Source organism: Clinocottus analis, unplaced genomic scaffold (assembly GCF_023055335.1).
Source record: "Clinocottus analis isolate CAN_PGR_092001 unplaced genomic scaffold, fCliAna1.0.p SCAF_20, whole genome shotgun sequence".
Taxonomy (NCBI): Eukaryota; Metazoa; Chordata; class Actinopteri; order Perciformes; family Cottidae; genus Clinocottus; species Clinocottus analis.
Window position 1 is genome coordinate 6,835,598 of NW_027175932.1, and position 24,473 is coordinate 6,860,070.

The 24,473-nt window shown below is 42.7% G+C and overlaps 2 protein-coding genes across 5 annotated transcripts in view; one reads left to right on the top strand and one right to left on the bottom strand.

The window, feature by feature from the left end:
- On the bottom strand, positions 1-23,685 carry lrtm2a (leucine-rich repeats and transmembrane domains 2a). Its single transcript, XM_068586252.1, has 7 exons — positions 23,228-23,685; positions 15,791-15,983; positions 5,438-5,667; positions 4,626-4,751; positions 4,085-4,173; positions 3,575-3,732; positions 1-2,382 (listed from the first exon to the last, which is right to left on the bottom strand). The coding sequence occupies exons 2-7, from the start codon at positions 15,867-15,869 to the stop codon at positions 1,844-1,846; spliced, it is 1,221 nt and encodes a 406-aa protein (XP_068442353.1). The 5' UTR covers positions 15,870-15,983; positions 23,228-23,685; the 3' UTR covers positions 1-1,843.
- The window catches only part of cacna2d4a (calcium channel, voltage-dependent, alpha 2/delta subunit 4a), a 78,747-nt gene that overhangs the window by 26,866 nt on the left and 27,408 nt on the right, over positions 1-24,473 (top strand). The window lies entirely within an intron of this gene.

Consider the following 24,473-nt stretch of genomic DNA (forward strand, 5'->3'; position numbering starts at 1 on the left):
ATGAGGATACTGTGGATACACCATGCAAAGCAAACTAACTAAACCTTTTTTTGTGAATGAGGGAGAGCCAATCAGACAGATTCCTCTCAAATATGTGATGATTACTAAGTTTATAACCAACAGACTCTTTGGCGATGACATCATTTTCATGTTATGGTGACACAGCAACCATTGCATATTGCTGACCTTTGAGGAAAAACACAAGGACCACAATAGAGGAGAAGGGCTTGATGAAAGAGGGTGGAAGTCTTTTAAAAAATGTGTGAAATACTTTCCATGAATAGCATTGGATGGTAAAGTGGAGGGAGAGATAAAAGGATGGGGAGAAGGGGAAAAAATAGCAGCGTCTTTTTGTTTAATCCCTTGTACGTTATCCCTCTGGGCAAATCGTCCATTTTAGCGAGAAAGAGAGGAGAGGGAGGAGGAGGCCAGAGGGGATCTGATTAGGGAGATAAAGTGCAGGAGTCTGAAGTTTTTAGTCCTTAGATGACGTTTTGTAGTCCTTGACAGGAGACAGGGTTCTCTGAGATAGTGCTTCCATGCCATAGTCAAAAAGATTCACTTTTGAGGGGTGAAATTAGTCTGAAAATGAACAAATAATATTTGCTTTAAAGCATAGTCTGTGGTCCTTTAAATCTCAATAACTTCATTAAAAACAATTGTGAATACTGTTTTGAACCAGCATAGCGAGAAGCGTAGTCCAAGTAGTACCAGAAAATTAACTGCTGGCTTTTAATCCGTCCAGATAAGGATCACCATCATTTAACAAGCATCATGTGAGCAAGAGCCAGTTAAAATGATGTCTTCCCCTTTGAACTAAACTGATACTTTTCATGTATAATCCCATACAAAGCTCCAGTGTGTGACACCTGGTGGATGTTATTGGTCTGGAAAGGAACAGATCTGGTCCAAATATCTAATCGTATGTATTGTAATGTATTTGAAATGTCCAGCCATCCATGAATGATTATTTAGTCAATTTAAATGGTTTCCTGTTAAACATCCCGACAGAGTCTGAAGGGACACCGGCCTCAGGAGAGTCAGGAGAGTGTTTTGTTTCCTCAGTATACTCTCTGCAACAAAACACTAGCGAGGCATTGACCATATAAATGATATCTCTTTGTGTGGTATCCATTAAGTTTCCTTCATTTCCCCAACGCTCTCCAATACTGTCTGTTTCTTTGGGACTTGGAGGACGAAGGGAACATCAGAGGAGCAGTAGAACAGATGAGGGTGAAGGGATCTGGGTTCAGGGGTCCTGGTTTTTTGGAGAAAGATACAGACAAAACGAGAGCTGGGCACTACCTAATACTACAACTTCTTCTCATTATTATGAATATTGGTCCAATTGACACCATACATACAGCAAATCCCTGAAAAATTCGATCCAGTTTTAGAAATACTGACTGACCGTACACCGCAGACATCTTGTAACAGCTTAAATGATATGTTTCATACTACAGCGATTACTAAATTGGTTTCTCTCAGCCAATGTAATGGTAAATTGAGCATCAGCCAAGAGCAGCAGTAGGTGGTTGGTAGGCGAGTTGGAGGGATGATTGGTAACAAATACTGCAGCGAGAATGGCTCCAAATGGAAGAGAAAATCAGGGAACAGATAAGATGTGTGTGAAGTGTGAGAGAGAGGGAGGTTAAAAATAGAAAGAGGATAAAGAGGGAGAAAGGTGTCAGTTTGAGAGTCCGATTAAGAGATAGGTTTCCATAACTGTCTGCGTGCATTACACAAGCTCGTCAATCTCCGTCCTCTTTGAGCCCTTTTAAATGTTCACCCCTTCCGACCTTCACCCTTTGACATGTCAACCGTCCCCCGTCCCGACACTTCTCTAGGCCACGGAGGAGATCTGTTTCTCCTCCCTGTCCTCCCCGTCTGCCTCTCCGTCTCCCATCAGCGGCTGCCTCTTCTTCAGCTCTCTCTGGTACTTGGCCATCAGCGAGGCGTAGATGCAGCCGTAAGCCGCGGCCGCGACCATCATGATGCAGACGATGCCGCACACCACGCCGGCAATCACCACGGTGCCGATGGCGCGGCGCACGCTCACGGGTCGGTAACGGGCGCGGACACAATCCGACTGGGCATCTCCGCCTCCTCCACCTCCGTTACCTCCTCCTCCTCCCGTGTTTGAAGAGGAGTCATCACCAGTGTTGCTGTTGTCGGAGATTGGTGTGGCCCCACTCGGGTTAAGAGCACTCCTGCTGCAGGGCGGGACGCCTCCTTGTCCGGAACGGGAACCGTCACCTCCTACTCCCCCGTTCTCATCTTCAAGTTGGAGGCAGTAATTGAACATTTCCACCGGTACGCCGCGGATGTCTCGCCCACGCAGATCCTTCGGTAGCGTGCACTCGACCGCGTCCACCTTCCCCCCTGAAGGAGAGAGATAGAGGTGTAGAAACAGAAGAGATGGTCATTTATGAATGCCTTATGCCTGTAAAGCCGTACCAAATAACTGAGAAAGAAGAAAAGATAGAGTTGGGCGGTTGTGGCAACACGAGGGTGAGTCATACATCACTTCACTCACACGCACAGTTTGCTGTGCCCTCTACACTAAGTTAGAGATAACCTCAACTAAGCCCTTCTATAATTCATGAGATGACATGCCTAGCTTTAGCAAGGCTGTGTGTGGAAGAGAGAAATATCTGAGTCACTAATTCCCACAGGCGGCAGGATGGTTGGGGGATCTACTTTGTTATCATCACATGCGGAATTTGTCATCACATGTCATGTTTGTCTCGAGGTTGCGTGTTGATCTGCAACCTCAGAAACATAAAGCAACATAAACAATGACACACAGGCGAAGGATAAGAGAAAGACAGAATGAGGAAAGTGATATTTAGGCCCCAGATGCTTTTATCTCCACGTTTTACAAAAGAATCCCCTTTTGCAAACAGAGCTCGCTCTCCAAATACCTCCAGACATCCCAGCTGCGTCTGCTTGAAGTGGTTCGCAGGAGATAGAAGTCAACACAGGCTGCTGTCAGCGAGCATTTCACACTTGTTCGGTGCTTTGTCTTACTTTCTGTTCCACATATTGTGCATCAACTACCCTTCCAACAGCTACAGTCACGCTTTCATGTTCAACTACCCATTGTCTACTTGTAATTTGCTTCGCCGCTTCGGTGATTATTTAATCATATCTAGCGTGCGTCCGCCTCCGTTTGACTTTTGCCGGACTGAGCCGGAGAATAGTGGCGCAGCGAAGCAGGACAGAGCAGAAAGAAGCAAAGAGGAGAACGCAGCCGAAAAGAGAGACACTTCATTAGCGGGGCAGCTGAGGCCCAAGGCGCTGAGGTGAATGTAGATTTTTACACACGATGAGAGAGCGGAGAGCAGCTGTGTTTATCTGATGTATTAACAGCCTGCAGAGAAACGTGGATAACACACACAATGAGCGTGACAGTGTGCCTTCACTCACCGATGCAGTGATACGGGGTTGCTAGAAGCACAGGCGAACAGAAGCACACACCTCGCTATCTGTCGTGAACTCGAATTCTCTAGATTCTGCCCAACTTCTTAATGCACCCTTTCAAAGCTCCTGTAACATAAATCAAACATCGTACCTCTGTAGAGCAGCCACTCCATCCAGTGTTTGAAATCCCGGAGGTTGCAGTCACACTCCCAGGGGTTGTGTCCCAGTTCCAGGTGTTGTAGGTTCGCGAGTGGCTCAAACGCTGCCCTCTCCAAACCATGAAGCCGGTTTCCCGCCAGAGACAGCCACCTATGAATTAATTAAAATAATATAAATGAACTTTTTTTTAACTCCACCAAGCAAGATAAATTCACCCTTGTGGCACTGATTTAAATACCAGACAACCACTCAACGTAGTGTACGACTCTCTTGAATTTCTTAATTGTATATTGATGAAGATATCATCATGCCGCGTTCACATTTGCAAGCCGTAATTAAAAATGGCATGCATGAAAAGCTTTGTCTGAAGTAAAGCTGAACATCAATTTGATCATTTTGATGTGATTTTGCATACATTTGCATAACAATTTCAAAAAACTGTACATTGTCACGGCACATTGATTTAAACATGTCAGAGGACAGGGTGTGTGTTGGTGTTTACCTGAGGCTCTGCAGCTCATCCAGTATCCCCAGAGGAACAGAGGACAGGCCATTCAGGGACAGATCTAGACTCTGAAGACCCCCTAAACCCTGTAGAAACATCAAAACCAGTTCCCATTTTAGCCATCTTTGCTCATACAGTACGGCACTGCACAGTACATTTCCCTCAGCTCATATTAGTAATATTGGCTTCTTTCGCTGTTGCCCAGGGAGCTAGCATCGCTCGATGGGCTTATCTTGTTTGATTTAGGGTCCCGGGTGAGGTCTTGACACAAGCTCATCCTGCAGACTGCTTCGGTTCAAATAAAAGTTGATGAAAGTGTTGAGCAAACGATTTATTTCAAATTTACAACCTGGCCGGGATCCCAGTCATGTATATCTGCTGCGGTTGGCTCTACTCCTAAACAGAGCCAGTAGAGTTGAAAGATGTATCAGTAGTCGTGTCAGCTTCTTTCTATCTAAAGCCTCTACCCAGAGGCTTTAGTATTTTGGTGGACTGGCTGATGTGATGGTATATGTGTGTGCCACGTGTGGTGTAGTACCTGGAAGAGAGATCTGTCCATTACAGTGAGTGAGTTGTTGTGCAGAGTCAGCCTTGTCAGGTTGGACATGTCTCTGAATAATCCAGCTGGTAGATTATCCAGGTAGTTATTGGAAAGGTCCAGTTCCTAAAATACAAACACATGAAAAAAATGTAATAAACGTACACATTTTCATTGTAGACACCACATTGCTGATACTTTTGTTTTTAAAAGGAAAGTAAGATTCAGTAACCCGTTCTGAGAAAAATGATGAACCGCTACAAAACTTTAACGTTAACTTCAAACTTTAACACATGTTTTGCCTTAAGCCAGCGCTCCTATTCAGAGTAATTCATAAAGTTTAATGGTAGATTAAGTGTAAAAACCTCCATAGATCATCAATACAACAAGCTGTCGGAAATGAAAATCTTTTTTTCACAGCAGATTGACACTCAGCAGTGTGGACATAAATTTACTTTTTTTGCAGGGGCAGTGACTATCGATCATTTTTAGCCCCTATATTCTAAATACCAAAATGCTTTGCAGACAATATGCTAATGAGGAGTAGCCCTGCAAAACTTTGTAAATGTCAGCTTTTCTTTACTTTTCCGACTGAGAGCAGAGCTTGTCTGCAGTTTGCTCAACGTGAGCCTCGCCAAAGAGTATCACTCATTGTCCTGAGGGATATTCAGTGTGCGAGAGGTCAGTGCAGAAAACACTGTGCATGCCGCGGTCAACAACTAACCCCACAACACAAACAACATCTTCAACTGCTCGGCGAAAGAAAAATTCCACTGACAATAAACAATCAAAAAAAAAAATGGGCTGCAGACCTCCAGAGAGGAGAGGTTAGCGAGGGCAGAGGCTCCCAGCGAGGCGAGCTTGTTGTTGGCGAGCAGGAGGGAGCGGCTCCCTGGAGGCAGGAGGTGAAGGGGGGGCAGCGAGGAGAGACCCCGGCCCCCGCAGTCCACCACCAGACTGTCTGAGTCGCAGAGACAGGGAGGAGGGCAGGAGGAGGCTGCCGGCAGCAGCGTCGCCAGGAGGCAGAGCACACAGAGGAAGACTTGAGGAAGAGAAAGAGGAGCAAAGAGACAAAACATGGTTATTTTTTTTTTTTACAGTGAATTATCTTTGCAGTGTGGAAACTAATCAGGAGGCTGTGTAAAGAAAGTGGGAGAGACATGTGAACACATAAAGAGGAATGACTTTAGAGATGGAGCGCTTTTAAATGGAAATTATTTTTAATAATCTGTTTTATTTAAACACGTGGTCCACCGAGCTGTCAGTCATCTGCAGAACCTTTTGTTGGATGCATGTTAGTGGAAGAGAGAACATTTAAAAGCAGAACTGTCCCTTTCACAGAGGCTTTCACTGTGTTTGTTTGTGTGCGTCTCACAGCAGTCTGAGTGACACTCGTGAGGGAAATCCCTTCTGTTTTATTCCATTTTGGACTGATTGTTTTGCTGCAGACTGTAATCATTTCATCATTTTCACTCATAATCTGTTTATTTCTCTCTTCTCCTCTTTCATTCTGTTCAAAGTGTTTCGTGTCCATCATTTTTTGCTCCTTTTCCATCATTATTTGTATTCATCAGCCAAGGCCTTTTCATTTATTCCTTTTCAATTTAATTTCTCTGTCTGCCTGTCTTTGCATCCATCTGTCTCTCGCTCCACTCCACTCCAACTCTCTCTCGCCCGCTGTAGTCTCTTTATCTTTCTCATTCTCCTTCACTTGGAGTCTCTTGGCACTGCTCTGTATTCCCTCAGAGTCTCGTTACAGTGGCTGACTTTGTTTCCGTCCAATGGCTTATCAGCACGACTTATGCTTTATCTCTCTGTGTATGTGTAAGCGCGTGTGTGTGTGTGTGTGTGTGTGTGTGTGTGTGTGTGTGGGCATATGTTTGTGTGACTGTGCGCGCGGGTGTGAGCAAAGCACCAACAAAGCGTGATATTAAGAAAACTATCTGTCTAAACTCCAGACAAAGACACAGCACTTTCACTTCCTGACAAGACTCTGCTTCACCAGCATATTTCATCACTTGCATCATCTGCATATTATTAGCATCTATTTCTCAGCGTGCCATTACCTTTTGTCACACTATGGCTCAGCCGCGCGCCGCGTGGTTGTATTTTCGCTCTCTCTGTCGGTCCATCTGTTTCTCTCTAAATTTGCTTTCTATCTCATTCTCTCTCTCTCCATCCTCTCACTCACACTGAAGACTCCTTTGCCTCTCGCTGTCTTTTCTCTGAGAGTGATGAAACTCTGTGAAATTGCTTTTTTCCTGGCCACTCTACATTGTGTGTAAAAACTAAACAAACAAAAAAACACCTGATGAATGTTAGAAGATAGAAGTGATTGCTTAATGAAAGTCATCTCAGTCTTCCGGAGTAGCTTGACTTTCTTCTCACCACTGATAAAATATGAAGCTCAAAATGGCGCAGTGAGAAAGAGATGCTTTATAAGTGCCATTAAAATCATGTTTCATTCCCTTTAAACTAGTCATAAATAGGAAATCACACCACTGGATAGACAGTGAACTTAATTAAAGATAAAAAGATGGGTAATGCATCCAGAAAGGGAAGATGAATTATGCATCACCTCTCAAGCTGGTCAAAATATTGTTAAAGCGACAGTTTTGATATTTTAAAAAATACATTTTGGGAAATATGCAGCTCCTCCACAGCTGGAGAGCTTAGCTCAGCGTAAAGACCGGAGGCGAGGAAAGAGCAGCGAGACTGTTGGTCTCCTAGCAACCCCACGATAACAGCAGACGACAGGAAATAACCATCACGCCATATGCTGTGTTATAATGAGTTTTTTTTTGTGCTGAAACGAGATAAGACATTTTAACTAGTGATTTTAAGAGGTTCTGTTTTGTTTAGTTTTTTAACCCTTGGACAGAGTCAGGCTAGCTGTTTCCCCCTGTTTCCAGCCTTTATGCTAAGCTAACCGGCTGCTGCCTTTAGCTCCATGTTTATCGTACAGACGTGAGAGTGGTATCAATCTCCTCATCAAACTCTCAAGAAAGTGAATATGTGCATTTTCCAAAATGGAAAAATTGCAAGCGTGGCCATTTCTCAACAACCGCTATTAAAATTTGGAATCATAAAATTGAAGCTTGCAGTTCAATGTATGCTTAATTTTAAAAGGGTTTTTTTTATATCCCCAGGGTAATGATATGTCACTATATGGTTTAACAGCAAGTACTAAATATCTGAGTCCAGAATTCATATTTGATAACAATGTTCTCACTTATTCTTGTTGCTTGATACTTTAATGTTCCCAAACACTTTATTGACACCTTTGGAAACTACATTGTACAGTTATTTGAATGCACGCTGACAATGGTCTAGAAGTATAATTTTTTTGTTCCCCCGACAGTACAACATGACCTTCCTCAACCAGTACTCTGCCCCATTTTGTAATCTGAACCAGAAAAGGTTCAGAAAGTGAAGACTTGTAATAGAGATCAGCGTGTGACCTCTCTGCTGTTCCAGTATCCATTATCCTCTCTGCTCCATCCGGCAGTATAATCCTAATCCCTGAGAAAAATTAACGCCACTTTATAAATGGATGAAAAGAGAGATTTTGAAGTATCCTGAAGCGTCCCGTGCTAGTGGAAATGCTTCAGAGGGGCCAATCCTTCACTGCAGCAGCTCAGGAGGAATCTGGAAGGATTTTGCTGCATCGCAGCTGTGAATGTCTCCAGAACAGGTTTGAAAAGGTGCAGTCATGCAGGAGATTTGTGAGGACGCTGTAGCTCAGAGGGAGAAGCACCGTTATACAACTGAAAGACAGAGAGTGAAATAGTGCTCGGGGGAGAGAGAAACTGATGTCATGTCACATTTCAGAGCGTGGTCACCTTTATGCACCTTTCATCTCTCTCAGCGTTCCATGTGGGCTTTGTTTTGCGAAGGTGTTCTTTCTATCCCCCCGTTCTTCCGATCCTCTTTCCTCACCGCAACCCCTTATCTCCCTCTCTCCTACAGTACATTATAACTCCCCCTCACCCTCTCCCACCCCCTCAGTGCTGAAGCCTATCTTCCAACATTCATGAGTGGTTTTTTTGCTGCTCTCGTGGAGGAGGTAGTTGTTGTTTTGGCTTATTTTAGATGCTCTAAATCCTCTCTGCTGTTGCGCTCCACGCAGCCAAAGCAGAAGGAAAACATTTAGCCACAGTCAGAGGAAGAGAGGGAGGTTCAGTCCAAATAAGTTTAAGTGGTTTGGTTTAATTCAGTCTAAACAGACTTCAGACTGAGGGTTTACTAAGAATCCACAAACACACCATAAAAGTGTGGACATTTTGGGCAAACGTAGGCTGGCAGCGATGGGAAACAAACTGAGACAAGACGCAAAACTTCTGAGGCAACTCTTCGAGCAGTCTCAACCAGTCGGCTCACTACAGCCTCGAGTAGTTGTCAGAAGAGACATGTGAGAAATGCACAATTCAAGATCAAGCGGTACGAATAACCAGTAGTCTTAGAACTACATTTCAGATCAGATGTAGTATATTATATCACAAGAAAAAATATGATTTCATTTTATTTATTTGTTACCCCATTTTTTGATGTAGCTATATTATTTAAGATGTGTTTCTCTTAATGCCAGGTTTCTCCCCTTTTAAAATAGCCCACATTTATTTTAGCTTGCATGTTAACTGGCACGCCCATCTACAGTGAATTTGTAAGAGGGTGCATAGACGCAGGTCAGAGGTCATTTTGGAATTGGGATAATGAACTGTTGGAGTACGTTTGCATGCTCATTTTAGTTGTTTGTTAGGCTGTGTTTAGTCACGTGGGTATCTTCTCTTCTCTCATTTCTCTGTAAAAATTGGCAAGATTATAGTATTACACACCTAAATCTACAAAAACACCTCCATCTTTAAAATGTTGTACTATCAGTATGGTTTTCCCCTTCCTATAATATATATATATATATATATATATATATATATATATATATATATATATATATATATATATATATATATATATATATATATATATATATATATATGAAGAGTCATATGACTCTTGTAGTAAATGTGGTGATGTTTGACAGTATCTCCTAGACAACGCTGCTTAACAACTCCGGGGCCTCAGCTGTCTGTAAGTTTATATCATGGGGCCCCTGGGTGACACTGAGCCCATCGATGATATCATCCCTGCAGGCACCTTCGTAACTGAGCACAGTTGCATGTTACCACGGGCCAAGCTGTTTTCCATGCAGGCGACAGACTCTCTGCTATCTTATTACTAGTATGACCAGCTGTCCTCCATGCAACCGCCTCACTCGCCTGTGTTTCTTCCCTCTTCCATGTTTCACTTGCTCTTCTGTGCAGAAGTCTGATCCAAAGAGTTTATATTTGACTCCTGTGAGCTGAATTACCTGCATGCCTTCACTCACACGTGGATAACAACTCCTGAGGGTCCACAGTGGGAATAATAAAAAAACACATGCAGTGAGTCAACAGTTGTGCTCAAATGGTTAGTCAAGGGCTTTAGAAAAAATAGTGATCAGCATTTTTCAATATTTCCTGACTTCTAGACAACTATGCTGAGAAGTATCTTACACATGATAATTTGTCATATCTGATGTGTAATCTCCCATCTGTAATATGTCACCGAGCTGTGTCGCCTGTCCTTCTACAGCAACGGTGTCTGTGTAATTTGTCCGAGACAGTTACATGTCTGATCCTCGCCGTAACCCGAGACCTCATTTAGTTAGCGGATGGAAAATAGCCAGCCGGAGTGTTTGTGGGTGTTCGGATCTCTTTTTACAGAGATCCAAACACACACATCTGCCATCTCTCTAAATGAATGGTTAATAAAACACAACACTCACACGCATATATACAACATCACTGTGGCAGCAGTATCACCGTATTATTTTAACATTGACAACGTACGGACGATGGTGAAGAGAAGACAGAAGGCCTCAGGAGAGAAGTTTGAGGTTCACATCAAATCCCGTCGTTTAACACACATTGCCTCTTTTCTCTCACACACACACCACCTTTCTGCCTGACTCTCGGGCACTTAATCGCTCCCTCACACACAGAAAGTCATGGTCACACACTCGCACTGGCACACGCGTACAGCAGTTGAGGATAAGCAGGAACAGGGCGTCGGGGTTTAGACTGCACTCCTGCTGACAGTGTGATGAGCAGAGAAGAGGAGAGATTGTCAAAGTCCTTTAAAATCTTATTTTTTATACATTATTTCTTAACCCTGATGGGATTACTTCCATGTATTTCTGTCTATTTCTGTCTATTTCTCTCTCCCCCCCTCTGTTTACTCTCATCCTCCATTTTTCTCCCACCTACTCTCTCTCTCTCTCTCTCTCTCTCTCTCTCTCTCTCTCTCTCTCTCTCTCTCTCTCTCTCTCTCTCTCTCTCTCTCTCGCTCTCTCTCTCTGTCTCCCCCATCCATTCCTCCCGTGATTAATTCTGCATCGGCAAGACAGGATCATTATTTTGACTTGGAGGGGTGAGTGTGTGAAATGTAGGCTGATCTGCCTCCATAATTCATACTATCTGTATCAATTTGTTGTGACACACACACCCACACACACACACACACACACACACACACACACACACACACACACACACACAAACACCCAAACACACACACAAGCATGGCCCATGGGAGAGTTTGACATGCAATGACATTGTTTTTGTGATAGTGGCTATTAATTAGCGGGAGTGACAGGTAGGACAGAGAGAGAGGGAAATAAAGGGACACAAAGGAGAAAGAGGTGATGGAAAACAAATTATCAGGGAAGCATAATTGGAAATCCGCAGCTGCATATTTTCACTACAACACCATGTATTTAATGGATGTGGTGTTGCTTTCTACTGACCACTCAACTGGGCCCCAGTCCAAGGCCGATTACATGCAGAATGTAGAGATAACATGAAAGATGTTTGACTTTTGATGTCACATCCGCATCAGAGCGACTTGAATAGAATAGATCTTGCTTTGGATGTGTGACAAGTCGCAATGTATGCCCACTCATTCTTAAGAAGGGATAGATAGACAGATGGTATTTACCCAAAGGCATGCACACACACATACACACAATGTTGTTATTTTGTGCTTTTGTATGTGCTATATATAGATAGATATATAGATGCAACTCCGATATTGCTAATTAGATACCCTTTTCAAAGGCTTGTGAGGAGTTCACTAAAACAAATCAAGCACATTTCAAATGGCTACATTATCCAGGACTATTAGCCAGACATTTTCTGTGATTACTTGGCAAGACAAGCGCTATTTCTTCTCAGGAATGAGCCCTGCTAGCTTATCAGCCTCACGCTGGATCTATGGACTTGCTTGGAGTGTAATACTATATCAGTGTCGTTTGGCGAGTGCTGAACTGGAGTGGTGCTGTTTCTGGTGCAGGGGATTATCCAGATTTATGCCTGCCAATGTCCTTTGAAAGTGGGCCAGTACCATGTATGTGTGTGTTTCATCTGGCACATTCCTGTTGCACCTGCACCAAACTGTGGTCAAGAGGAGAAAGCACACCTGCTTGCACACGTTTCCGCGTGCGTTGTGTCCAGCTGGAGCTAGTTCAAGGTCACCTCGACCGAAGCAATCTTCCAATTCCTACATGACGCTGCTAGCCAAGCTGGTGTAAAATTACCACAACAACAAACTAAGTTAATTTCTATTATAAGCTGTCACTAAAGAGGTCAGGGGTCAAAGTCATAGTGGCCTGAAAGAAAATTATATGTATGTGTTCCTACAAAGATCAGTGCTATTTAAACCATTGTAGGAGAGAGGACTAAAACAATACTTGCAGGGAATAATTTAAGACTAAAATCCAAGTTGTCCCTCAATGGAGAATCCTTCTTGTTGACTCTTGTTGTACCTTGGATCCCTACTTCTCCATATAACTTTTAATAACCTTAAAATGGCTGTTGATTACGTTCTTGAATTTGCCAGATGCTTTGGATAGTTTGCCAACAAGATGTCATTCCAGTTTTCTATTTAACTCAGAGTCTCATGTTACACGAAGGGATCAGGCTTCTCTCCAGAGCTAATGCTTCACACACACACACACACACACACACACACACACACACACACACACACACACACACTTTGTCACACTGCTGTGGCTTCTTGCCAAACCCAACATCCCAGCAGGGTTCAAAAGTTCCACCAGCAACTAACCACCTGGTGATGACGTTGGGTTCTTGGTTCCTTCTCACCGCTGACCAAAGAGTGAAAGAGTTTGAATTAGACTGATGAAACTGAGAATGCATTCAACCAATTTAACAGCCTGGCAGCTGCTGCAGGCAGACGCAGTTTAGTTTGGACTGTGTCTGTCTCTTTCTAACACTACGCTGTACTCTAGCCACTGCATTGGATTAGAGCTGTGCTCAAGGCATAACGCTACAGCCTAAATCACCGTATTATGGCTCCAATCCACTCCAAATATTTTCCCCTCAGTGAGTGCATTAGGGTCTCTATTCAAAGCCAAATCCTCCCCCCATCTCTCTCCCCGTCTCTGTTGAGTATGTGGTCAGTTAATCTGCCGGCTTTGTTTGGGTCTCCAACAAGGTGCATAAACACGCACAGCGCGACCAGATAAGCTACAGTGTGTGTTTATGTCTGAATAGGAATGAATTCATGGCCGATTGTATGCAAATGTGTGTGTGAGTTGTTTCAGATGAGACAGTCGGCTGGGATCGTGGGGCCCTGGAGGCACCATATGTCGCTCATAGACCTCTCTGTTCTCCTTCATCCTTTCTTTTTCATCACTGTCTTTTCTTTTTTTACTGCGCCTTTTTGATCTTGAATCTCTCTTCCTCCTCTTCTCCACTTCCCACTGTTTCCATCTTTTCTTTTCTCGCTTCCTGTTTCACGCTTTCTGTCACTTCATTTCATATCTTCGCCCTCTACTTTGCGCTACTTTTTTTTAAAAAGCTCTTATTGTCTTATTCTGTGGTGTTCTGTCACTTTTAAGCTCTTTTAACCATTTGATGATTCTTGACACTTTTTTTTTCTTTTCACGACCTGAAAACCCAAACATTTTTAGTGTCCTAGATCTACAGTATCATCATCTTCCATTGCGCCTTACATTTTTCCATCGTATAAACCATCTACCAATTATATCAACTTAACTAATATATGTTTCAAGTGACAAAGACATTATGCAATAACCTGCAATGGAAATACATGTATTAATCATTTAGCACTTTTTTCTTTTTACTTTGAGACACAATATTTTCAAATGGGCTTTGAACACTTTTTGGAAACACCCATAAAGCATCATCCACAGCCTTCAGAGATATAAAATCACTTTCTGTCTCATGTAGGTTACAACGTTTTATCATAGGTTTACAGCCATTAGTTGAAAAAATGGCCAACACGAGCTGACACTGGGAAAAAAACACCTCTTCCTCTATTTTTCTTGTTGATCTATTTTCGATCCTACAGAAAGCTTTTGCTTTAGCCTTGCTGATGAAAGCGCACCTTTGATTTTCGTGAAACAAAATACTGAATGGAAAACATCTTTTGTGTCCTCTCTGCCTGTCAAATTCCATTTCTAAATGAACTTCATCAGCATGAGAGGGAAATGCATCCTTGATGATTGGAACTCATTCTCTGTACTGTATTAATCTGACATATTCATCGGTTCCGATTTGATGGGATGCCCCTTTCTACTCCGATATGCATCTTCCAGTGATTTTGTGTGTAAGTGTGTGTATGGCGGTGTGTGAAGACTTTGAAGAGTAATAGCAGAGATCAGAGAGCTTCCCGGCTTTGTGAGAAAAATACGAAAACAGTGAAAAAGCAAAGGAGAGAGGCAGAGAAAACACCTGTGGTGACAACGCTCGGCAGTATTGATTATGCACACTTTGTGTCAAAAAATATTTATCTAGACTGAGAGGAAGACGTTTCGCAATATTGTGTTACCTTCATGCCAAGAAATGGAACATTTTGATGACTAACAGAGAATGTTGACAATCTGTATTCCTAAAAGGCTTTAGCAATACTGTTAGTACAACATTTATGTTGATACAGCTTAATGAAATGCACAAAGAGAGAGAAACTGAGACGGGTAATGTGGTTTTATTGATCTGAATTCAATGCAGAGAGTGATGGAAGGATGGAGGGAAGGCAGAGGACAAGTCAAGAGAGAAAGGAAGAGATATAAGGTGGTGGGAGTACAGAGGGTCTGACACATAGAGTTGCCCTTTTTAGTGTCTCCGGTGTTACTCAGTAGTTTGTGGGGGCGTTGACACCTCTGGAACAACAATACCTCCCCAACAGGAAGACAAAGATCCCTCTTTATATGGTCTCTGTTTTTGGAACGCCATTTATTTCCTGCAGGGCTTGCAGCATGTGTTCATGTGTGTACGCTTGTGTTATATTATATGTAGAACAAGAGAGAGAAAGAATGCAGAAAGGAGCTTTCATGTTTGCCTATTAGCTGAGGAAGTGTCTGGAATGTCTCATAGAGCAGAATCCATCCACTCTAACGTCTAATCCACAACACACACACACACACACAGACCTACACACGCGCGCACACACACACGCACACACGCACTCAGCTGTCGTATCTGTTGCTATGCCACCCAGCTTCCGACGGATTTTTGTTTTGACTGAGCTGACTATACCCGTGGTACAAGATGGGGAACGAGAAAGAAATTGTGGGAAAAAAAGAGTGAACAGATAATGAGGGGAAGATGGAAAACAAGACGGGTGAAAAAGGGAAAGAAAAGGGAAGTGAGATGAATGTACAGAAAGGACAGGAGAAGGAACAGGAAAGAAAAAGGGAAGCAAAGAAGGTGAAATGGAGAGGAAGACAGCGAAAAGGCAAAAGTCAAATAACCTGCAGGTCTCTCCCCCATCATTCTGTCCCCACATTGTTTGGTTTCCACAGACTGGTGTCTGTATTAATACATACAGTAATGTGGCATTTCACTGGAGGACTTGGCACGTGGCCATAGCAAGCACAATGCCCTCACCCTGTGTGTGTGTGTGTGTGTGTGGGCCTGATAACATTAGCTGCTGTAAAAACAAACAGTGTTCCTCATGTCATGTGTAGTTAAAACTACAAACGATGGGAATAAAATAGAGCCGAGTGGAGTAAGAACAGAGGTTTTTTTTCCTCGTCTCCTCATCTCTCTCATCTTTTCAATCTGCTTATGTTGACTCACCAGGTCTGGCCAGGTGGTGGGTGGCAGAGCTGGGTGGGGGCAGGCCGATGCCCCCACGGGGGTGGGTGTGGGGGGGCATGACACAGAACTCTGCAGCCTTCCTCTGTCTGAGGGGCGGGGCTATGTGGGCGTCAAGCCGCCATGCCTGCGGCCTCCACTGGGGCGCCAACTGGGAAACGCTCTGACAAAACACCTGTAGCGAGAGAGAACACAATTTTGTGAGAATAGATTCAGCCTGAATGAAATAGAGCTTTTTTTTTTTACTACCTGCACCTTCATACTTTTGCAAATCCTACGTCTTTGGCAATATCACATCAATTTGTTGTTGCACAGGGCTACACACACACACACACACACACACACACACACCCACACCCACACACACCAGCAGCAATGAAGGCTAAAGCAGCAGGACGCTGTGTGTGCGTGCACGCTCATGTTTGCCAGAAGGCTTCCTTGCATACATTAAAAAAGTATATTTTTGGGGGCAAATTGCGTTGTTTTGCACCTTTTCTTCCTTGCGTGTGGATGTGAGTGTGTGTATGTGCTCGCGCTCAAGCATCACAAACAGCCCCCCCGGTATTCCATCGACATAAATACTAGATGTGTGTGTCTTTGGCAGTTTACACAATCAGTTTGCCTTTTCCTCAGACAGACCCCCTACTGCTACTGTCTGGCAGAGAGATCGACACTCAGGGGGACAAAGCGGGAATGACAGTAAGAGGGGAGGAAGAGGGAGGTGGATTAGGGAGAGAAAGGGTAGGTGAAGAGAGACGGATCAAGTCATGAACTTGGAAACACAGAGATGTATGGACGAAACAAAACCAGAACATGGAGTGAAATTGAAGAGAAAGAATGAATAGGAAGGCTAACGCAAAGCACCATTGCATCTGTTTGTGTGTATGATTCCTCAAACCTACACTCGGGCAAAGGCAGGAGACGGCAGAGCACTGCTGACACACTTTACTTTGCTGAATAAATAAAGGTAACACAGCAACTAAACTAAAACTTGAGTAAACAGCAAGGGACATGTCACCTTGAGAGTACATCTAGATCCTGAGATTCTAATATTTTTGGGAGGATGCAGTCCAAATGATTCCATAAATTTAATCAGCTGCAAAATCTGGGCGCTTGTTCATTTGGTCCAACTCAGCAAATCTGTTAAAAAAAGGTCAACAAATGTTTCTATCAAAGGAAATCAACAGTACAAGAGTGTTCACATCAGGCTGTTGGGCTGCAAGTTTAATACGAGAGTTCTAGTACACAAACCTGCAAAAAACTCTTTGCCTGTGATCTGCTAATATAAAACATCATGGAAAACTGTGGTACAAAAGACACAAGTTGTGTTACCATTGTGCATATTATAGTTAGGTGTATATTATTATATTGTTCGCAGTTGTCTTTTTGTTTTCTGTACGAACACGGTGGCTGATTGGTTGTGAATTTGCTATCAGTTTGATATATGAACTCTTCTTTTGATACAAAAAAAGACCCAGTCCAATTACAGCAGTGTAATGAAACATATCCCACATGCTTTGAAAAAGATGAGTCTTCTTGTCACTGTTGAGTCATTACAGGGAAAATAGGTTTGACGAGTGGGAAATTGCAACGGGATAACGCTTGTTGGAACCTCAGTGCCACATGACTGATGCTCGCTGTTGACTCGCGCCCCCTGGGCCAATCAGTGTAATTTTGAAAACGCTAGAGTGCTGCTGCGAGATGCATCTTTTCCCAAAGTATCATCAAAACCCAATCAGCAGAGTGTGAAATATCGCACTAATCTGATTAGGCTGTTGTTCAGTGGGTAGCTGTTTGTGGGGGAAACTCAGAAACACAAGCAGGATTTTTTTTTTTTTTTGCCATAAAGTTGGTGAATGTGCATGTGCGCATGTGTTCACGCTCATCTGTGGATGTGTGTGCAGTGATTATGTAAATTAGCACCTACCTACCTTCGCATGTTAAGCACAAACTGTGTGTGTGGGGTGGGGAAAAAAAAAGAAAAACATGATGAAGATAGACAGTCAGGTAGATGTACAGTAAATTAAACTCTTTATGCAAATGGAGAGCAGACAAACAGACAGTAACTGCAGTCACTTACAAAAGTAACACCTATCAATCTGCTCAGAGTGCCTGTGAGTTATTACAGCTGGTTATGTATGAATAGGAGAGGGGGCGAGGGGGAAATAAGAGAGATGGTTACAAAGAGGAGAGGAGGTGTAGAAAAGAGGCAGGAAGTGGAGTGGAGGTAGAAAAAAGTGCCTTTGGTAAACAGGGAGCACATTTAAATTCTCCTCTCGATCCTCTCGAGTGTTTTAGTGGCGTATGTGCTCCCCAGTGGCGATAGTTGTGGTATCATTATTGCTATTAGTACCTGCGAGACACTGAACAAAATATAAAGCACCTGTCTTATCTCTCAGCTCTCTTTAGTCCCTCTGCATCTTGTGCTAACTCACTTCCTCTTCTCCATCTCCGTCATCTCTCCCTCCGCCTTTCAATCTTTTCACTTTCTTTATGACCTTCATCTTTCAGCATTCAGCAGCCCCTTCCCTATCCTTCCCCTCTCTCTCATTCCATCTCTCCCTCTCTGGCTCGTTCCTCCCCTTGACAGAGGAACAGAGGCTTGTACCGAGGATATTCTGCGGATGGATTTCCTGCATGTGATTAAAGTCACATTAGCCAGGCTCTACTGGGAAATTTGTGTTGTTCTTTTTAAATGAGCACATGAGCTTCATTTAAAGAATTCTAAAGCGCAGATGAGAATTGAAAGGAACTCAAGGAATTTGGGGAGATTTTTCTCTCTGCTTTGATTTTCTTACACAGTTTCCTTTTTTTGTCCGTTCGCTTGGTATTGTGAATTTATTCCAAGACTAAAATAGTAACGCTGTGGAGCGGTATTAGTGTTTAAAATATGTAGTCTATTTATGCAATTTTAACAGAACGTTACAGCTTAATTACACCTGCTGATTTCCATACATTTCACTCACACGCTGTGGAACATCAAAGCATTCTTCACACATTGAGATGGATGCGATTTTATTCTTTGTCGTAGTTGTTCATTAAATAAAACATTTCTACTTCAATTTGAAGCTGTGTGAAATCAATCTTTAATTCCTTTTTTAGCTTTGGGACTGTAAGTGTTGCCTTGTTTTGCATGTTGGCCATTTTTCAAATGATTCATGGTTTTGTGTTTGTTTATTGTATTTTTTCGACAAGGAAAACAATTTGGCTGAGAAGCAGTGAGTTACTTTACGAGCAGAAAGTAAAATCATCCAATCGTATCAAATGTCTGCATTGATACAAAATGGTGATCGGAGCATATATCTGGTTTATAGCTCATTGACATCGTATTGTTTATTGCTCCTATTTTTCTCTACCTTGTTGGTACCCTTACTGTGTGCAATCATGCTGCAAGTGTCCTATAAATGATGTATTGGAAGTGTTGCAGAAGGTCACCTCTGCAGCCTCATGTTACTGTTCGCCCATCAGTTCCTATGATGTTAAACTGGTGGTGTGGTGATAATCCTGTCTATCACGCTATTATCAGAAAGCTTCTTTTACCCATTTGACCTGAATATGGGGGAAGCCAAAATCCACGCATGCAAACATTCACACACACACGTGTAAATACTTGGTTGCCAAAGTGGCCTGCATGTTGGGGAATCAAATAACAGCTCCTCCCCTCCTCTGGGCTCCTCTGCTCCTCTTCCCTCTCTTCTTTCCGTCCTATTTTTTCCCCTCTGTTTATTCCACTAACTGTTTCCTGTCCGCACGTAAGCCGGATTTAAACTCCACGGGGTGTTTCAGAGGCTTCGTGATGTACAGAGCCTCCGGCATGCATTTCCTCAAAAACTGTGGTGTAGTAGAGACCACCAACTGGGATTGGTCAACTTGGGCTGCTTGTGTTTAGTCCTCCATGATTACGAGTCAGGAAGAGGCTGTCGATAGTGTGCGAGCGAGATGAAGAAAGGCTCAGCGATGTTCTTATTTTATTTTCCACGCTTGACAGATATATTTTTTGGTGATCTAGCAAGTCCATTTCCAGCAAGCATCCCCACTGTGAGCATCCATCTCTATCAAGATGTAAATAAGATGATGTAAACAGGATCATTTAACTGCATGGTGGTTGTAATTCTCATCTACAGTAGCTAGCTCCTGATGGTAAACCTTTCCATCATGTCTCATCCACACATGACACAGTGAAAGTGTTGGTGCGACAACAGGCCTCTACTTGAATCACCTCCACAGAGGAGCTTAAATCCTGTGTGTGCTCGTGTGTGCCCACTTGAGCTTGAGTAATTCATCATTCTTGTGACATGCCCCACTTGGCTTGACTAATAGTTTTTAATCAATACGGCCGGAATTCTCTCCAATTTGCCACCAAATTGAAATCCACCTGCACTCAAGAGGACGTCTATCCATGTGTGAAGGCAGGTATGTGTGTGCGTGTGTGTGTGCGTGAGTGTGTGTGTGTGTGTGTGGTCCCTCAAAGAGTGACATCACAGCTGTAAACACACAGCCCAATCATTCAACTTCAACTCTACCCTTTCCTCCCTCTTTACACAGACACACAGACACGCACACATACACACGTGGACTGACACACATTAATATTTGGCTGGTGTTTGATTCGAGCCTGGTTTAAGGGCTCTATCAATGTCAATGATTATTTGGCAACACAAACCACACCAATAGCTGTCCTGTCTCCTCAAAATGAAGTTCCTATACAGCTAAACTGCATTCCCATTACATTTCTTGGGGAATGTATTATTTTCTCCCAGATAGTCACAGTTTTAAACACATGATTAAGGTTGTGAATTGAGACAAAACAAGAGATGTATTAAAAGATCATGGTTTGGCTTAGAATACGTATATTTGTGTAGTAACTTAAGTTGTAATTGACAATAAAGTCAGAGTGGAAAAAGCGAGGAAAAAGAGTCAAAAGTACAAAATACCTGAAAGGGTAATGTTGATTTACCTGATGTTGTATGTCCCCGGGTTTGCATGTGTGTGTGTTCGTCTGTGTAACACTGCGAGGTGCTAACAAAGGCCGAGAGAGGCAACCAAGCTCGTTTAAATCAATTTTTAATAGCTTTCTTGCACAGGAGAGTGGATTGAGAGATTGGGGTAACACAACACACATTCCCTGGACACACAACATAATACACACACACACACACACACACACACACACACACACACCGAAGCACATATTGATAGCTTGACGAATAGCACCACACATGTGTTGACAGGCACACAAGGCAAAAATATGTACAGATGTATAATTACACATGCATGCAGACACATACTGTACATACACACACACGTTGTAAGAGTCTGCATGTGTCCACAAACACACATGTTGTGTTGCATGCACGTACATGCATAGCCGTCATTTTAATTGTAATATTATCATGCTTATTTGAAATACTTATTTGTATTGTTTATTGTTAATATTACTATAGCTTACCTAAATCTACATATTCATCTTTCTAGGCTCGTACCACACTTATTTACAGTGAGTGCTGCAGTAAAGTACACTTTTTGAACATCAATGCAACAAAAATACAGGACTTTGGATATATGAGGTTGTTATTTATTGAAGCACATAATATCACCCAAACTGTTGCCACACACGTGTAGGAAAAGATCAGATGAGCAGTTTTGCTGAGCAGGAGTTGTCAGGTTGAGATGTTAGCCATGTATTTAGTAAGCATGTCAAATTACAGCACTAACCGTGGAGTTAGTCAGTGATCACTGTTTTCTGCAGCTTTATGTTGCGTCTTCATTACTTAGAGGACATTCAGACAATTCCCATTAATTGGTAGCTAATGTAGAGAGGCACAAGAGAGGACATCAGGGTGGAGTGCCTCACACCCACTGCATCATCATATAATCATACTGCAGCTCTTGAACGTTAATCACTCTTATATCACACCGTTTTAAAACAAGGTTAGAACCTACAAATTGTTTTACAGCAGGTAAAAAAAAAGCAACAACAGTGGCAGGCTACAAAATCAACAGGACACCAGGTAATAGAAGCTTTTGAGGGTTTCAGCTCAACTGAGATTATATACTGTGAAGGTCAGAGAAGTGAGAAGCACGACTCGACTGCAGACAGCCAAATAAAGCAATTACTGCTCTGTTTGTACACTGTAGCTTCATCACGACTAATGGTAGCTTTCTTTGAGTTCAATAAGTTTGTCTCTAAAGTTGTCTATGTCAAGCCTATTAGAAAAAAAGGGGCAAATGATAGGATATTTATTGTGCCGTAGTAAAAGTGTAACAGAAGACATCTAGTAACATAGATCCACACTGACGTCACGCCCCAGAGATACAGTAGCACTCTGATGTAGTGGTATAGTGGCCAAAGTATGACCTGCAGGTCACATGGCACATTGGACTTAAGAGATCATTTCATGACCATTACAAAATAACTTTTTGATTGAACTTTTTATGATTCTTAATATATAAATGTTCAGGCCAGATACATTGAAAGAATAGGTGTGTAAAGAAATGATTGATGTTCATTCAGATAAACAAAGCTAGAGAAAGACTTTAAGGCACATGTTTTTGCATAGAAACAGAAAGAGACCCAAACTTTTTTTGGCAATTTCACATTGGGCTTTCATGGAATTTCACTGGTATACATTGGCCGCCATGTTTGAGTACCTCATGCAATAGTGAAACATTAAAGGGTGGTTCAACTGGTATACTGTATTAGCAATGCAAAAACAAATATCCGTGTATTTGCAGTGTTGTAACCTTAGAGAAGCCTCATCTCAACAGATTATGTATCAAGTGGTTTGTTATGAACAGACAAAGACCACAAGTCTTACAATGAAGTTGTTTGTGGCATGAGAAGAATTAAAAGTGTGCCTGTGTACTGGACCTAATCGGACTGCATATTTAGAACAAACCATTTACTGTTTATGACCTGCTATGTTGTTAATTTCAAATATCATTAGCATATTTACACCATATCATTTTGTTTATTTTACCCGTGTGTCACCTGAGTAGTTTACTGCTGCCTCTCTTTATATGTACTTCATTCATGTTTAGCTGTAAATTATAGACATCTAAAAAACAAATGTTTTTAAAACACTCCCATGCTCTCCTGTTTCTCTCCTCTGCAAGCTGCCCAAAACCACAGCCCAAACATTCCAGTTAATGTGCATGTTGTGTGTATCCAGGAAACAGGTTCAGGGCTGACATTTTCAGCACCCACCTCCTCACAGCAGGCACCTTTGGCCCCATCAGATTTGTCCATTTGTTTGCATTAAAAAAAAAAGAAGACAAGTCTGTCCTCGTCTGCAGTACTCTGTGTGACATTGTACAGCTTTAATTCCAGTTGCGAAAAAGACGAGGATCAGTTGAAATGAAGTGTGTGTGTGTGTGTGTGAGTTAGGAGAAGAGAACTGACACCACAAGCAGACTTACCTTTTAACCAAATATCAGATAGCACCAGCCTTACAGCTTTCTGCCATCAGCCATCCTCGCAAAAAAAATATCCCCAAAATAAAAAATGTGAAAGATTTTTTTAAAAATCTCAAAAAGAAAAACTGTTGCTTCTTCAATTAAATAAATCCATACATTCAAGATCCTGGTCAAGTGAATAATGCAAGAATAATCCTCATTTCTGTATAGAGACAATCCCCCTCAGCTTCCATTCAACACAGCAATAAATTGTGAAAAAGGAGGGATTGTGTAGGAAAAAAACGAGGTGAAGAGAGGCTTAGAGACACAAAAGGAGAGAAGAGAGGATGAGGTCTGTAGAGGGAGAGGGATGGAGATAGTTAATCCTTTTCTTCTGATCTATTTCCTATACGAATGATATGTCCAGCGCTGTCCTGTTCGCTCTCTCGAGCGCTGCCGTGTGCGTCTGAGAGGCGTGAGTGTGTGTGAAAAAGAGAGGCGAGCGTGTGTGTGTGTGTGTGTGTGAGAGAGAGAGAGAGAGAGAGAGAGAGAGAGAGAGACAACAGCGTTAGGTTGCTGGCGTCATGCGCTTGCCCCTCTGTGTGTCGCTATGTTTGTGATTCCTGCACTCGGCACGCGTCAGAGTGTGTGTGTGTGTGTGTGTGTGTGTGTGTATGTGTGTGTATAAGCGCATTTACACTTGAGGGCTGTCTTTCCGCGTGTGTTTGTGCCCCCACCTCTCCCTCTTCTTTCCCCTATGTGTGTGCAGTCGTGCATGTGGCAGGAGAATATGTGTGTGTGTCGCTTGTCAAATATAGTAACATTAGTGTATGCTGCCTCTGTCTGCCTGCAGCTCTCCCACTGTGACAGAGAGAGGATGAGGGAGGTGGAATACAGAGTGATAATACAAAAGAGTGAAAGCCAGGGATAGGGAGAGAAAAAAGAGGGAGAAGGAGTTGGAGAGAGAGGAGGGGAAGGAGAAAGTAAAGAGAGAGAGAGGGAGGGAGGGGGCGGGAGAGACTTGGAAAAGAGGTTGGTTGAAAATGGACAAAGGTAGGAGGGAGGTAGAGAATAGGGAAGGATGTAGGAGATAGAAAGGGGAGAGACAGAAACAGAAATGTGAGAAAGAAATAGATGGAGGGAGGGAGATCAGCTGATTTCAGTAGATGAGAATCTCCCTCTGCCACATGGGCTTTTCTCCTCCCTCGATTTTTTTCCCTTTTTTTCCTCATCACGTCTCCCTTTCTCTGCTTTCATTTTCATTTTATTC

Coding starts and splice junctions, on each gene's coding strand:
- lrtm2a (XM_068586252.1), bottom strand. CDS start 15,869: ATGCCCCCCCACACCCACCCCCGTGGGGGCATCGGCCTGCCCCCACCC. Junction 4,752..5,437: donor CTAACCTCTCCTCTCTGGAG/GTCTGCAGCCCA, acceptor TTTGTATTTTAG/GAACTGGACCTTTCCAATAA. Junction 3,733..4,084: donor GATGAGCTGCAGAGCCTCAG/GTAAACACCAAC, acceptor ATTAATTCATAG/GTGGCTGTCTCTGGCGGGAA.